The following is a 16,116-nucleotide window of genomic DNA, read 5'->3' on the forward strand; positions in this document are numbered from 1 at the left end:
CTGGAATGTGTTTCTGTTCTTAATGTGAAATAAATATAGATGGGGGAATTGTTGATTAATATCTTGAAGGAAAGAAAGAATTTCTCATCTACTCTGTGCCAAGAACATTGCTAGGTCCTTGTGAATATTGTTTCTGGTAATCCTCAAAACAACATGGTAAGGAAGACATTTTATTACTACATAAGCTGAAGAAAATGAAGATCAGCAAGTTTACAGGAAGTGGCAGGACTGGGATTTGAATTCAGAAGATTAAAACCTATGTGATTGCAACACTGTGAATATACTAAATGCTACTGAATTTTACACTTTAACATGGTTAATTTTATGTGATTCTTACCTGAAAAGACAAAAACAAATTTAAAATCAGAAAAAAAATGTATATGTTTATAGTTTGTATCAGTGTAACTTAATCACAATATGGTCAACTGGAAAATGCTTAGGATTCAGCTCTGACTGGCCAGCTCTGTGACCACGAGCAAGTTATTTCACCACTCCAGGTTCCAGTTTTCCTCATCTATAAAATAAGGAGAAGTTGGACTAGTTGGATGATTTCTAGGCGTCCCTTCAGCTCTTAACAATCCGCAGTCTTGTGTTTCATCTACCACTGAATACTGGTCTTTATTGCCCCCTTGTGGGTGAATGCTGAACTGTCACTGTTTCTGTATTTGTGTAAGATTTCAGAATAATATTCATTTAAATAACAGCAAAAAACACAAATGGAACCAGCCTTTGACATCATGCAGATAAAGAAGTTGAATATTTTTCTATCAATTTTTTGTCATGATGACACAAGATTAGACTCATAATCTCTCTAAACAAAAATAAGTGCATAGTTTTAAATGTGGTCAAGAACAAAGAACAGATCAAGTAGCATTTCTCTCTCCTCCACCCCCCTGCTAACCCTTTCAATAATCTTTCAACATTTAAAAAAATATTATAAACAAAATTAAAAAGGAAGAGGTATGGGAGAGGACTGCAGAAAACCAGTAATACAGATATGATGAAAGGTTAATGCATATAATATATATATATATATATAAAGAGATTCTAGAAACCAATAAGAAACAAAAATGACTGTTCCCCAAATGTTCTAAGGATTAGAATGGGCTGTTCACTCGAGAAAAAATGAAAATAGTCAATAAATACATGAATAACTATTTATTCTCAAAGATTGAAAGAAATGCAAATCAAAACATGAGATAATTTTTCATTCATCAAATTAGGCATATGTGGTTCACAAAGATAATATTCCATGAAAAAATTGAGTGTTTATAAAAATAGGCCTTCTTTTATTCTACTGTTATTGATGTAATTTGGGACAACTTGTCTTCTAGATGACAGTTTGATAATGCATATTAAAAATCATAAAAATATTCATTCTCATTGACCTGGAATTTTACTTATAGGAAATAATAGAAATGTGAATTGATTAATATTAGGGACATGCACTACTACTTTACTTTGTAAAAAGGAGACCATTGGAAAACAACCTAAATGTCTAGCAATAAGTGTCTGAAATATCTTTTTTTTTTTTTTTTTCAGAAGCAAAGGAAAACTTTATTCTTCAGTCAAAGAATGGAGAGATATAAGCTCCAGGTTTAGAGAACCAACTCTTTCCTGATTACATGTATAATGGCAAATCCTTCAATAGACTATTATGCAAGCATTAAATATAATCCCTAGAAGAATATATAATGACCTAGTGAAAAATGTCATGTTGCTGCTGCTGCTGCTGCTAAGTCGCTTCAGTCGTGTCTGACTCTGTGCGACCCCATAGACGGCAGCCCACCAGGCTCCCCCATCCCTGGGATTCTCCAGGGAAGAACACTGGAGTGGGTTGCCATTTCCCTCTCCTATGCATGAAAGTGAAAGGTGAAAGTGAAGTCGCTCAGTCATGTCCGACCCTCATCGACCCCATGGACTGCAGCCTTCCAGGCTCCTCCATCCATAGGATTTTCCAGGCAAGAGTACTGGAGTGGGGTGCCATTGCCTTCTCTGAGTGAAAAATGTCACGTTAGGTAAGTGAAAAACATTACAATCAGCTTGTGCAGTACGATATCAATTTTCTTTATTACATAAATATATTAAAACACACACATACGCACTAAAAAGTAATATTTAAAAATCTGATTACCTCAGAGTAATAAGATTAAAGGAAACTTTCATTTTCTGTATCTTGATTTTCTGTTTCTTTTTTTCTTTCAGGTTTTTTTGGTTGCTGTTTGTCTTTTACCATGGGTGTGTATGACTTTTGTAATCAGAAAAAAAAAATAAAAACAAATTTTTAGTGTCAGATGGTGATACTGTTTTCCTGTTGGGAACAAATGAAAAAAGAGACAATTCAAAGGATATACCAACACTAATTCTTCCAACTTTATGCTGAACAATATATTGCAGGACACACCCTTGGCCATGATGTTTCTAAGTCAGCTGGGAACAATGAAAGAGAAGAGAGAAGAGATGAGCCTCCTTCTTGCTTCCTCATGAATGAACCACAGGAAAGCATGATTTATATTTTAACTCTAATCAATAAAGCTAGCATTTCTTTCATCAAGGTGGAGTTTCTCAATTCCTTTTCATCAAGTAAACAAAGCACAGTTTGGCATGTCTGCCTAAAATTCAGGAGTAATGAAATTCATTACACATTGACCCATAATTCATAAAGTATGAAAATAATTGACAGATTGCTCAAAAATACACATACTTGCCCTCACAAAACCCACCATTTAAAAGGGCACTTAAATATGGCTGAATCAAAATTCTCTGTGTTGCCTTGGAGAAGACAAACTGATTTATGAAGACACATGGATCACTGTAGCAATTCCTATACAACCAAAGGTGAGGATTCCTTCACATCTTGATCTGTGAAGACACTTGTTCTAGCTGGGAAAGCACGAAATAACCATTCACCCCCTTAAAAAAAAAGAAAACCATAATAACTCTCCTACATACATCACCACCTCCATGCGTAAAATAAAAGCTAGATCCTTGCTTACCAGTTTTTGCAAACATACCACTAAGGAGACATTTAATAATTTAATAGCCTTATTTTCATTCTTTATACCTAGTTTCTATCATTATCCTTTCCTTTTCTTAAAGGGAAAGAAGTAAAAATGAGGGCTTTATTGGTGATGTTAAATTGAAGGAATTAAAAAGACAGCCAAAAACAAAAGGTCACTCTGAAAGGTGATGGATATATTAATTAACTTGACTGTGGTGATTATTTCATAGTGTATATGTACATTGAATCATCAATTTGAACACCTTAAGTATATACAACTTTTATTTGTCAATTATACCTCAATAAAGCTGGGAGGAAAGAGAGATCAGATTGTAAAAAAAAATGCACATATATGAATATTTAATCAAAAAATTGTATCACAGCTTACCTGCCCTAAAGATCAAATGTAAGAACAGCACTCTGTGGTAATGAATCCTATATCTCCATAGCAAAGTGATAAAAAAGTGATATGATTATGTGGATCACGGAGGTTAAGGTACATATATATACATTGCCATTCAGGAGATGGGACTGGAGCCGCTGGTTCAATCTCTGGGTCAGAAAGATCCCCTGGAGTAGGAAATGGCTACCCACTCCAGTATTCTTGCCTAGAGAATTTCACGGACAGAGGAGCTTATGGGCTATAGTCTATGGGGTCGCAAAGAGTCAGACACAACTTAGCTGCTAAACAACAATAGAACTACTTCAGGTAATTCAAATGAAAGTAGAGATGTCACTTCCAGCCTTAAATTACTCGTATTGGTGCTTCAATTTTCCCAGTGTGTTTTAAATATTCAGTTATAGAATTGAGGAGAAATCATCTATTCCACATTTCCTGGAAGAACTATAGCCAAACTATTTCCACAGTGGATAAGAATCTGCCTGCCAATGCAGGGGACATGGGTTCTATCCCTGGTCAGAGAAGATTCCACATGCTGCAGAGCAACTAAGCCCATGTGCTGCAACTTCTGAGCCCATCCTCTAGGGCCCATGAACTGCAACTACTGAGTCTGTGTGTCATAACTATGAAGCTCATGGGCCTAGAGTCTGTGCTCCACAACAAGGGAAGTCACTGTAGTGAGAAACTCACACATCATAAGGAAGAGTAGCCCCCACTTGTCACAGCTGGAGAAGGCTCACGTGCAGCAATGAAGAGCCAGTGTGACCAAAAATAAATAATTAAAAATTAAAACAAAAGAAAACCTGCACAGACAGAAAACTAGTTTTTAAAGTATCAGTTTTGGATGAGCAAATCCTTTATAAGAGCTTAGATATATGACAAGATTCAATGCTTTCTGAATGGTGGTATTAGAGAAGACTCTTGAGAGTCTCTTAGACTGCAAGAAGATCCAACCAGACAATCCTAAAGGAAATCAGTTGTCGATATTCATTGGAGGGATTGATGTTGAAGCTGAAACTCCAATACTTTGGCCACCTGATGCGAAGAACTGACTCATTGGAAAAGACCCTGATGCTGGGAAAGATTGAAGGTGGGAGGAGAAGGGGACGACAGAAGATAAGATGATGGGATGGCATCACTAATGTGATGGACATGAGTTTGAGTAGGCTCTGGGAGTTGGTGATGGACAGGGAAGCCTGGTGTGCTGCAGTCCATGGGGTTGCAAAGAGGTGGACACGACTCAGCAACTGAACTGAACTGAGATCTATGACCTTCTAGCTTAAAAGTGAAATCATTCTAGCCCAATCAAAAGGATTTCAGATGCTTGTAGTTGAGCTTGGTCTGATAATTTATTATATAATTTTCCTTAGTGAGGGAAACAGTACATGTGGCAAAAAAAAATCAGTTTGTTTTTCCCTTTGTGATTTTGACTGCTGAGCGTTCCAATAGGCAAAATAGAGGGCGGGAGGGCAGAGGACTAAATCTGTGACAGATGGAATGATGTGGAAATGATGTGCCGTGGAGAGACTTGTGCTGATGTACTGGATATTCAAATCACTCGATCGACGCTAATCCAAGTCTCTTTAAAGTCCAATACGTGAGAGGCAATAGAATATTTAACAAAATTATCCTTTGCTTTCAGATTTGTTTTGTCTATATTTTCATATTTTCCTAAGATCTGGACAGTAGGCCAGTCAAGAAAATAAAGGGAACGTGTAAGCTCTGTTTCTATTTTGTGATGGCTTACTTTTGTTCTAAATGATGAATAAATAAAGTGGAGAGTCAAGATCCAATTTCTAGTCTCAATACTCTTTATGTATTAAAAACTGGCATAAAATAAAAGGAAATTTCCCATCTTAATCTTTCGAGTTTGCTTCCCAATCAGTAGAACAGTGTCTGTCTGATCAATAGGTAGTGGCTGCTTGAAGTACCACGTGAAAAAATGATCCAGGGCCACATGTAGGACAGTCTGAAAGAGTGACTTGATAGATGAATATGTGCTGTCACACTCACCAGTTGCTTGAAAAGGGAAAGGGAAAAAAGAAGCACACACATTGTGTACTGGTTATTCAAAATGCACTTTTTATTCACTTTAACACAGATGATTTTTTTTTTTACAGTTGAAACAAAATATCTGATACACAATTTTGAGTTTTTAGCAGCACCTGCAACAAGAGGATTGTGGAATACCTCAGGGTACAATAGAGATGGCTGAGGCAGGCACAAATTAACCTGAAATTCATCAGTCCACTGAAGATATATGAAAACTGAGGCCCCCTGAATGTTAGCCCAATACATGAAAATAAATTAAGAGATATTCTGTATGATGTTTTAACGGACCGTTGAAAACAGTATAGTTTCAATTAGAAACATCTTGTTCCAAAAAATCCAGTGTTCATGAAAAAAACACCTACTGAAAATATTGCACTGCACATTCTAGAGTACACAATTTTCTATATGCACAGTTCCTGGTACTCACAGATTTCAGCCTTTGGTGTTTTTTTTTTTTAATCTTAACCAAATGCTATGTCAGCACCCCACTAAGTATTACTCACCAAAATGCCACCACTTTTTGTCACTTAATATTAAGTGTTTTTGTTAATATATTATGTAGTGATTTGGTAGGAAAAAACTGGTATGGCTAAGAGAAAAGGGGCTTCAACTGACCTGCCAATAAAATTAACACTTGTCTTGGATGGACAGGAGGCCTATGAATGGGATACCCAAGTAGTTTTTATTTTTTTGCTTAGATGATCACGTGCCATTCTCATAGTGACAAGTACTTCTGTGAGTGGATGGAGGTCTTTATGAAGGCCTGAGATCTACAAATAGAAACTATTATAAGCTGAGTGCAAGTAGAAAGAGAAGGCCTCAGGTCTCATGCACTTAAAAACAATTAGCAATTAACAGTTCTGATGTACAGATTTTCACTCTAACATGATTGTAGCAAAATGATCATAGTACTTGGAAACCAGTGTGGCTGGCTATAGGCATAGGCAGGATAGGGACCAATACTTAAGAGCTGTGGGGTCCCAGTTCTGGCTTCGACTTCTGGCATCAAAGTTAGTTAGACAATGGGGTCAGGACCATATTTATATTGGAAATATTGAGTATGACTGGATTAAAATATCATCTTCCACTTATCAATGTTGCCAAAAAGTCCCAGAGCTCTTAAAGCACATAAGGTCCCACTTGTAAGGCTGATTCCATATGTGGCTACATTGGAGAGTTCTAGGCTATATTCCTGTGAAAGCTCTGGCCCCCTTCCCGACCTAGGTCTTTTTTGCGGTCATTTTTAACTGTCCCTCACTACCTTGGGTCACTATTTTATCATTGATGTTGTAAAAGTACAGATTAAAAGCTATGCAGGACAAATAAATCAACTGACAAGAACTAGACTGCATATTTATAATAAAGTATATAGCTGGCAGTCATGGTAATCAAACTCTGACAAACCGTTTTTGTATTTTAATATGGTATCCTCAGGATGTTTATATTGGGCATGTAATGATTACTTGGAGTTCAAGAATTTTTCCTGACATAGTGCAAAAGCAAAAGAAAGAGCTATGTAGTTGCTGTTAAAGGCTGATCCCAGAATAGTCTGAGAAATTTTAAAGTCCCTTTCCATAGTCGTAGCTGTTGTCTTAAGATATATCTAACTATAACATGGCACTTAAATGTAGTTTGTAGCTCATAGATTCCTAGAACTTAGAGCTGAAAGAGACCTTAAACCAAACATCTAGCCAGTAAAGAAATTCTTTTTATGGTATTTTAACAGATGGTCATCTAGCATCTTGAATATTTTCACTGGAAGAGGGTTCACTATTAAGGCAGACCATTCCACTACTGGACAACTCTAATTATGAGTTCATTCTAATGCTGGGTTAAAGCATGTTCTCTTGTTACTTTCAACATCCTAGTTTGGCCAGCTGAACATGCAGTGCAACATACAATAAATCAGTTCCTTCTTCTACAATAAATATTCGAGTTAAGGTACCTTATGAGAAAAGCCCAGTATCCTCGAATCTGTTCTGAAGGCTTCTCTGAGAGCACAGTATGGTAGACCAAAGGACCATCACAATTATGAGCAGAGTGCACTGGATTCAAAGCCGTATACTAAGCAGCATTGCTAGATAAGAGGTTGTCAGAGAAGCAACACCCCTGTGCAGCGGAAATAAAATCAGACCAGCCATCTATTTGCAAGGGTGGTTGGCATAATGAAGCATAATCCATTCACAAGGACCCTGTTACTTCAAATACAATGAGTGTAATAAATTTCCAGAGTCATTAGTGTATCTCTTACCGAGATGGCATTTTTTTAAAGCTCAGATGGGAGCAAACCATACACAAGTGTTTAAATGAGGCAGTGTACATCATTATATTTTGCACTCTTAATCTTTACCACCTCTTTATAATTCATTCAAGCTTAGGACATCCTGGTTTGCATTATTGTGTTTATTGTAGTACATCTCAGAGTCTTATTTTTTTTCCCCTTTGGCAGACATGTCAGAAACTGCTTGGCAAGTGTCAATGGTGACATTTGTTAGTTGATTAATGGAACGCTTTAAGGGATAGCTGTAGCTCTTTAACTCCTTCATGCCGCTGGTTCTAAGATTAAACTGTGATTTGAAAAATATTTAAATCTGTCAGGACTAAAGTTTTCTGAAATGTCCTGATACACACAAGAAGGAAATAGCAGAAATTACACAAAATACAGTTGGCTTGATAAAGCTTTTTTTTTTTTTTTTCTTTAAATCACTCTACAACTTCAACTTGAAAGGCTCTGGTTCACATCAGAAACTTATCTCTTATCCTTTTGTATGTGTGTGCACTAATAGAGGGGCACAGTGATTCTCACACTACTGACTGATCAATTTGGGGCACATTTTAAAACAGCTTCCTACTTTTAACAGCATGAAGATCCTGCTTTGGAACCACTGTTCAAGTCAATAGTGTGACCTAACATGCAATGCTCCAGTTGTTCCTCTACAGCCAACACCTGTCTGACAGCTTCTTCAAAGGCCACTGTCACATTAGTATCATCTTTGGCACTTGTTTCTAGATAAGGGTAATCTCCATTCTCCATGCACCAGGACTGCGCCTCCTCAGTAGTCACTTGCCTATCCTCTTTGTCTACTTTGTTCCCCAGAACTACAAAGGGGAAGTGCTCAGGGTCTTTCACATCTGCGTAGTAGATGAATTCTTTCTGCCAATTACCCAGGTTCTCAAAGCTCTGCCGGTCATCCACGCTGAAGGTCAAGAGGCAGCAGTCTGCTCCCCTGTAGAAGGGTGTCCTAAGGCTCTTGAAACGTTCCTGCCCTGCAGTGTCCCAGATCTGGAGAGTTACAAAACGTCCATCTACCTCCAAATCTCGATTTAAGAACTCTACCCCTATGGTGTGAAAAGCCTGGGAGTCAAATTTATTGGTTACATAACGGTTCATGAGTGAGCTTTTCCCAACTCCACCGTCACCCAAGAGAATGACCTTTAAGAGCAGGGATTTCCCACTCATTGTTGCAGCACCAGATGGAGAAGAGTTTATAACCAAGAGATCCTGAAAATAAAAGAAAAAGTAGGAGGGAAAACAGTTAAACCTGAAACTGAAATCAACTTCATAGTAAATCAATTTCTTCTGAATTATGAGGCCTTCTTATTTACCTTTTCTCTTATTTCATGTTCATTAAATGATATAGTATAGCAGAAGGAATAAAATTCTTTTTTGTATAAGGGAGAAAATAGGTCTTGTTTTTCTGAAGTCTCTTGCCTGTGTCAGGAAAAATGGCTGAATGCCATGGATAAATGGACTAGCAGATGGTGCTATAATCTGGTTCAGTTCTGACCCTATTCTAGGGGAGAAACCCTAGAACAGGAATGCTACTCAAATGTGTAACATCTTAGCTTCTGGTTTGGACAATTCCAAACAAGAGGCAAAGAGTATGAAATTGATTAGAGGGGTCTGAAGTCTGTTCCTGACAGACCCAAGAACAACTGAGGAGAGAAAGCTGTGTAGGCTGGAAACTTGATTTTGTTAGTAGAGGTTTTGGTTAGGATTACATTGGACCCCAGAACTTTGGAAAGAGAAAAAGACTAGCTTTCTTCAGGAATTTGCCCCATTATATTAATACTTGCATTGTTATGGATACCCTCACAAGTAAAGGATCTTCCATAATCTTTTCTTCATGGAACAATGGTACTCAAGTTGATGATTGTAGACTGATATTATTATAAACAGCTATCATTAAGGAAGAGAATCTTGGATAGCTTATTAAATTCTGGATTTAGGTTCTAATTCCATAATGACACCAATGAAAACATACTGTAAACTCTAAACAGCTAATGATTATACAGTATCTTTATTGTTACCTCCACATGTCTATACATGGACTATCTAGAACACATCTTAAAAAGATCAAATGTTTACTGAACAACTACCTTGTACTAGAGTCTGTCAGGTTCTTTCAAATTAGGTCCATTGTGGAAACTCAACAATGATGATGTTTGCTGCTGCTGCTGCTGCTAAGTCGCTTCAGTCGTGTCCGACTCTGTGCGACCCCATAGACGGCAGCCCACCCACCAGGCTCCCCCGTCCCTGGGATTCTCCAGGAAGAACACTGGAGTGGGTTGCCATTTCCTTCTCCAGTGCATGAAAGTGAAAAGTGAAGTCGCTCAGTCGTGTCCGACTCTTAGCGACCCCATGGACTGCAGCCTACCAGGCTCCTCCATCCATGGGATTTTCCAGGCAAGAGTACTGGAGTGGGGTGCCATCACCTTCTCCGTGACGATGTTTATTGGGTGTTATTTATAAAGGTGACCCAAATAGATGAAAACTAATCACTCCTCAAAAGAGCACTTGTTATATCTCATATTTACACTTAGGTGATGATAATATTGCATATATATACTGCACACAGAATTTGTAGTGACAAATAAAATAATTAGCGTACAAAAAATTTTGAAATAACACTAAGAAATGAACACATGCAAAGGAGCACACACATTTGAAATGTAACTTGAAAACCTCAGTAGTCCTTAGAGTTATGTTGTTTTGTAGGTGTACTATGTATTTTTCTAAATATTCATTTTAAGAGATCCAATAAAAACATATAAAACAGATACCTACCCAATTGAGAATAAAATGTAAACCTACCCAGTTGGGTCTTTGTCACAATTTTAGTCTTTTTCTTGTTGTTGTTATATTCTCTCTTTTTATGATTCTAAAAAACAGATTGGGAAACATTATTTTTAAAAATTTATTTAAAAATAAGTTACGGCTATCTATATAGAAATACACTCAAGTCAGGAAAAAGATCAATCTCAATTTACCTACAGAGGATGCTTTTCACAAATATATTTAAGAGTTCAAATGGCTAAAAATGTCTATCATGGACAAAATAATTTTATTGGATGAACATTAACTCTGTCCTAACTTGAATGTACTTTATATGGACTGCAAGGAGATCAAACCATTCAATCCTTAAGGATATCAATCCTAAACATTCATTGGAAGGACTGATGCTGAAGCTCCAATGCTTTGGCTACCTGAATCGAAGAGCCGACTCATTAGGAAAGACCCTGATGCTGGGAAAAATTGAGGGCAGGAGGAGAAGGGGACAACAGAAGACAAAACAATTGGATGGCATCACTGGTTCAGTGGACATGAGTTTGAGCAAGCCGTGGGAGATGGTGAGGGACAGAGAAGCCAGGTGTGCTGCAGTCCATGGGGTCGCAAGGAGTTGGACATGGCTGAACGACTGAACAACAACCAAAACTGTTTTACATTGTCTCTCTATTGAACTCTCCACTCAAAGTAAAAGTAAATCAAAGAAAGTAGATGATATTAAGGAAAGGGAAAGTACAGAGGAGTTTAAGATATGTTGAAATTCTAAGTCAGACATGAAACTCCTTCCCTTTGTACCTACCAATGTGCCGATCTCCAAGAAAGTGATTAATGTACTCATCAATCTGCCTGGAGGGTATCTCTGCAATTGATTCCAGAAGATGAGAGAGGAAAAAAATATGTTTGGGGATTCCTTGTTTACCATATGTAGTCTTGGCTAATTTACTAAATTTTGGTTGTCTTAAACACAGGTTTTAGCATTTAACTGGCTTTATTAAATTCAAATACAACTTCATTTAAAATTATAATTAATTAGGGCAAACATCTTATTTCAGCAACATCAAGAGTACTGATCTAAAAAGAAAAAAACAGTTCCTAGTTTGTTGAGTGTTCTAACTGAGGAATTAAGAAGCTTTTAAGAGATCTCCATTGCTTAGCAACCTCATGCTAATTTTTATATTGGTCTGTAGGATAACTTTACAGAGCAGAACTCTGGAACTCTCACTTGAAGGAAGTACTTAGGCACAATACTGACAGTATTAAGGGCCCATGCCAAGTGAGCATCCTTAAGTTCCTAGCAAACAGGTGTTCACATCATTAAACAACTCACTAACTCTACATTTCCGGCTGCTGCAGATAAACTCAAATGATGGGTCAAGGACTGAGTGAATATGGAAACCAAACACTCAGCTCCAGGAATAATGATGAAGTATTAATAACTATCTGAGATAGTGCTGCAATTGCTTGTGCATCCCCTATTTGGTTGTTTGCACACATAACTTCTGGGTGCATAGGCTCTACAGCAGGGAAGAGCAACGTGGTTCAGTGTCAAGTGCACCGGGCTGGTAGCAATCAGGACACAAGAGTCTTCATCACTACTTTCCTACTCATTTCTTTTATGAACTTGGGCAGGTCACTTAATCTTGCTGTGTTCCTTCCTATATAAAAAGAGAACTGATAATACCTATCCTACTTAACTTACAGGATTTGGGAGGAAATGAATAGCTTAAGACATTTGCAAAGATTTGTAAGCATTTATTGAAATTTTTGGCTTGAGGTTTTCATTCCTCTTGCTCTTCACCTCCTTTCATTCATTGGTGGGGGCCTTGTGACTCCATATTATCTCTTCTCAGAAAGGGCCTGCCAGTGGGAGGATAACACTCCTTCCTTTTCTCTTTCTTCCATATCTGAGAATGTCCTGTTCCCCAAAAGTTTTGATTATCTGCATATACCACAGAATCTTAGCACTGGAGGGACCTTACGGGTCTTCTGGCCCAATACTGCAACTGATGCTTGAGAAAACATTTGAGTGCCTGTTGTGTGCTCTGTTCTTACTAAGGTGATCCTCCACTTTCCTCTGTTGTCTCCAACTCCCCTTTATTTGCTGGAGGTAAAAATGAATACAGTTTAGGCTTATCTCCTTGCCTTCAGTCACTAAGTCCTGCTCATTTTTCCTTGTGATATCCTTTTTCAGTCTTTTACTACTATCTTCATTTTGGTCCACATCTCTTTGTATCTAATCTATTGTGAAAGCTTCTTAGCTCTTGTCTCCCTGCCTCTAGATTCTCCTTACCTAATCCATATACTTTGCAAAGCTTCCATCACTTGAGCACCAACTGGGTGTAGACCCTGTTGGAAATCAAACATGTTTGATGCAAGGTCTTAACCTCAAGGAGTTTATAATTTGACATATAAGCTTCAGACCTCCTAGTTGACAGTTGAAATAATATTATACTGCCTTATATTGTTAAAAAATCTTTTTTTCCTGCACAACCAAATTCTAAATTTCTGGATCCTAGGGCCCTTGTTTGTATATGTCTTTGAAGTCCCTTTATGTGGCAGCAGAGGGATAATGGATAAGTATGTGTTTATTATTTAGGTAAATACCCCCAGAACTAATGCCTCTGAATTGATGCAAAGATACAATAGATTCACAGTTCTGTAAGACATCCAAATATTATTAGTTATAAGGTGACTAAAGAGCAGAAGTCATGGACTTACCTGGATCACTTTCTAGATGAGACTTAACAGGAATTCCACCTGTTGAAAGTCAGTGGAAATGCTCCAGTTTTCCTCCCTCTCCCCTCACATTTCAAATATATAAATTTCTCAATTTTCAACAAAAACAAGAGCAGAATAATTATCCCCACTTTATGTTTTCAGAGGGTGCTGGCATCATCATCATCATTTGAGTGTGATACCCTTTAGTACATACTTTAAAAGAACTAGCACAGCGTAAAAGTAAATCAAATGATTTTTTTCTTCAGGATATGCCACATATCCTTCAAAGGAGGTAGCATTAAGTAGGCAAGGAAATTCTTGGATAACCCTGAGTGCATTTAGTAGGAAAGTCAAATCCCTTATACATCCCTTAAGGGTCCCTTATTAGTTTAGGATTTGGACTAAAATGTTTATTCTAATTTTGGCCCTATTCAGAGAAAGATCTGCCTTTAAATGACTCAGACATCCCAGAGATACCATTCCCTACTTCACCTACTTCACTCCCCAAAACAGATTAACAAATATTCTCTAAGGATAGTTTATTCACTTTTTTTCCTCCAAATAGGGTCTCAGTCTTGGACAGTAAGGTGAATTAGGAATTGACATGTGATACTCCCTAGCTTTCTTTGTTCTCCCCCTCTTTTGTTACCTTCTGAACCTGTTGTACCTGCACCCACACAGGCTTATTACAATTATTGTATTTAGTTGAGGATACTTGTGGGTGGGGATGGAGGTGTGTGAGGAGGCAGTACAATGGTAAGAAAGAGGTGAACCTTTGAAAATAGTACATTTCAGTGTGATGATGGAGAGAAAAATAGAAAAGTAAATTGGAAACATCAGTTTGGCTGCCATGAGTAGGATGATGCTCATATCCATAATGCAGATTGTTTGGGAGCAAGTTTTGAGAGAGATGTGTACCACAGGGCTGAAGGTAGGAGGAAGAGAAGCTGAGGAGGGCTAGGCAGTGGGTGAGAGTGGCTGTGGTAGCAATCTGCACGAGGGGGAGGAGCCATAGTTAGAGCTGTGGGGAATGCCCACCTCATGGTGACACATCGGTTGAGACTATTCAACTCACTGTGGATTCCTGGCACAATATTTGGAAATACTACACTGGCGAATTGAGTGGGGCTTTCCTTAATCTACATAAAAATCAATGCAAATAGGAAATGACTGGATCTTTGAGACCCTCTACTTGAAATGGTATAGATTGTTTCCAATACAACCTGATGCTTGGGGTTGGGAATGGGGGATGGTTCCGCAGCAGGGAAACCCTCTGACGCACTGGATTCATTTGGCAGAGCTAAACAAGTTATCAGCTACATCCATACTCTGAGTCCAAATGCCACAGCTGTCATTGCCACTGAAAAGCTATTTTTACATTTATGCCCATATGTATATCTTACATGCAACTAGAAGGGTCCAAGGTGGAATTTCACCTCTAACCTCTCCTCACAACGACGGCTCTGGGGGCTATGAGCCCGAAGGCAAACTAGAAAGCAATTTGGCACTGTCCCCAGGCCACTTCTTCCTGAGTAGACAGCCTGGAGAAGAATAGGTAAGGTCTGGGTGACATTAAGTAAGCAAGGTACAGGGAAAAGAAGCTTCCTTAGGAGGCTGGGAATGCTGGCATCTCCGTGACAGGGGTCCTGTTAGCATCGAAGACCCAGAAAGTGAAGATGTCACCCATAGGTCCAACTACCTCGGACCCAGATCGTCTCACTTCATCCCCAGCTCTGAGAAGCCTCAGCTGTGGCGCATGCGCACTGAGCCACACCCGCTCCCCACGGAGCCCTGCGCCTCTGCCCGGCTTTGGCAGCTGCTCTGGATTACTCAGCAACGCCCCCCTCCACCATCACCTACCCCCGCCCCTGCAACTCCGACGCCGGCGGCGCCCAGGCCCCTTTCACAAGGTGCAAGTGCCCCCGGGGATCATCCAGACCTCCCTTTCTCCCTCTGCCCCCAGGGGCCCCATCTCCCCGCCTCCCGGGTCCTCGAGCCGCTCAGCCACTCTCGCTGCACCCTCACCGGCATCTTACCCAACACAATGGGAGCGAGGCGGGAGAGGGCCGCGGGGGCCAGGCCGGTGAGCCCTCCGTGCCGGCAATCCGGTTTCGCGGCGACACCGTCACCGCTCCTGCCGCCTCCTCGTCCTCAACGGGGCGGCAAGTGCAGCTTGGACCTCGGTGGCCTGACAGCTGCCGCTCGCGCCCGCCGCTGCCGCCGCGCAGCGTCTCGCGCCCGCGCCCGCCAGAGGAGGGGGCGGGGCCCGCGCCGCCTCCTATCGCCCCTTTCCCGGCGTGGAGGACCCGGGGTAGCCGCCTCCCGCCATCGCGGGTAGGGAGCACTCTCTGGCTCGCTCACACTTCTTTCAGGCTCAGTGGCCAACCCTGGTTTCCCTTTGTCCTCCTTCCCTCCCATCGCGGATCAGTAGGCACAGTGACAATGGACCCACAAACATTGCTCTGCCACTTAGCTCATCCATAGCCACAGCCCCATTTCTGGCAATTACCTTCGACCTCCTGCACAACTTGGCGACTAAACCATCACCTACCTCATTTACCCTACCTTCAAACCCACTGCTTTTCTCAAGAGGATAGCACATACACTTAATTATTCTTGTTTAAAATAATTCAGGGAAATACATAATCACGACACATTACTAGGCCCTGTAGCTGGCTACTGCTCATGAAATTCTCATGGCAATCCAAAAGGAAAGGTTCTCATCTGTAGCTCAGGCATAGAAAGCACACTGCCCTTTACCCTTACAGGTTACCATTCTGGAAGGCCACCCTGAGAGTTCCACCTGAGGTTCCTGAGAGTTCCACCTGAGGTTCCCAGAAACGTTACTGGGGTAGAATGCAGTGTTCCAATTGGGCC

At 39.8% G+C, this 16,116-nt stretch overlaps 1 protein-coding gene across 2 annotated transcripts; it reads right to left on the bottom strand.

Moving 5' to 3' along the window:
- Nucleotides 1-5,460: 5,460 nt before the first annotated feature.
- On the bottom strand, nucleotides 5,461-15,512 carry RAB9B (RAB9B, member RAS oncogene family). Of its 2 annotated transcripts, none has more exons than XM_086386981.1 (3): nucleotides 15,276-15,512; nucleotides 10,522-10,615; nucleotides 5,461-8,955 (listed from the first exon to the last, which is right to left on the bottom strand). In XM_086386981.1, exon 3 carries the CDS (start codon nucleotides 8,911-8,913, stop codon nucleotides 8,308-8,310), a length of 606 nt encoding a protein of 201 aa, XP_086243107.1. In that variant the 5' UTR covers nucleotides 8,914-8,955; nucleotides 10,522-10,615; nucleotides 15,276-15,512; the 3' UTR covers nucleotides 5,461-8,307. The 2 variants fall into 2 exon arrangements, with proteins under 2 accessions (XP_086243107.1, XP_086243106.1); XM_086386980.1 differs by having other exon boundaries at nucleotides 10,549-10,615; nucleotides 15,276-15,490.
- Nucleotides 15,513-16,116: the final 604 nt, after the last annotated feature.

This window comes from Bos grunniens, chromosome X (genome assembly GCF_055505025.1).
Source record: "Bos grunniens cultivar Pamir isolate PY7600 chromosome X, Bosgru_T2T1.0, whole genome shotgun sequence".
NCBI lineage: Eukaryota > Metazoa > Chordata > Mammalia > Artiodactyla > Bovidae > Bos > Bos grunniens.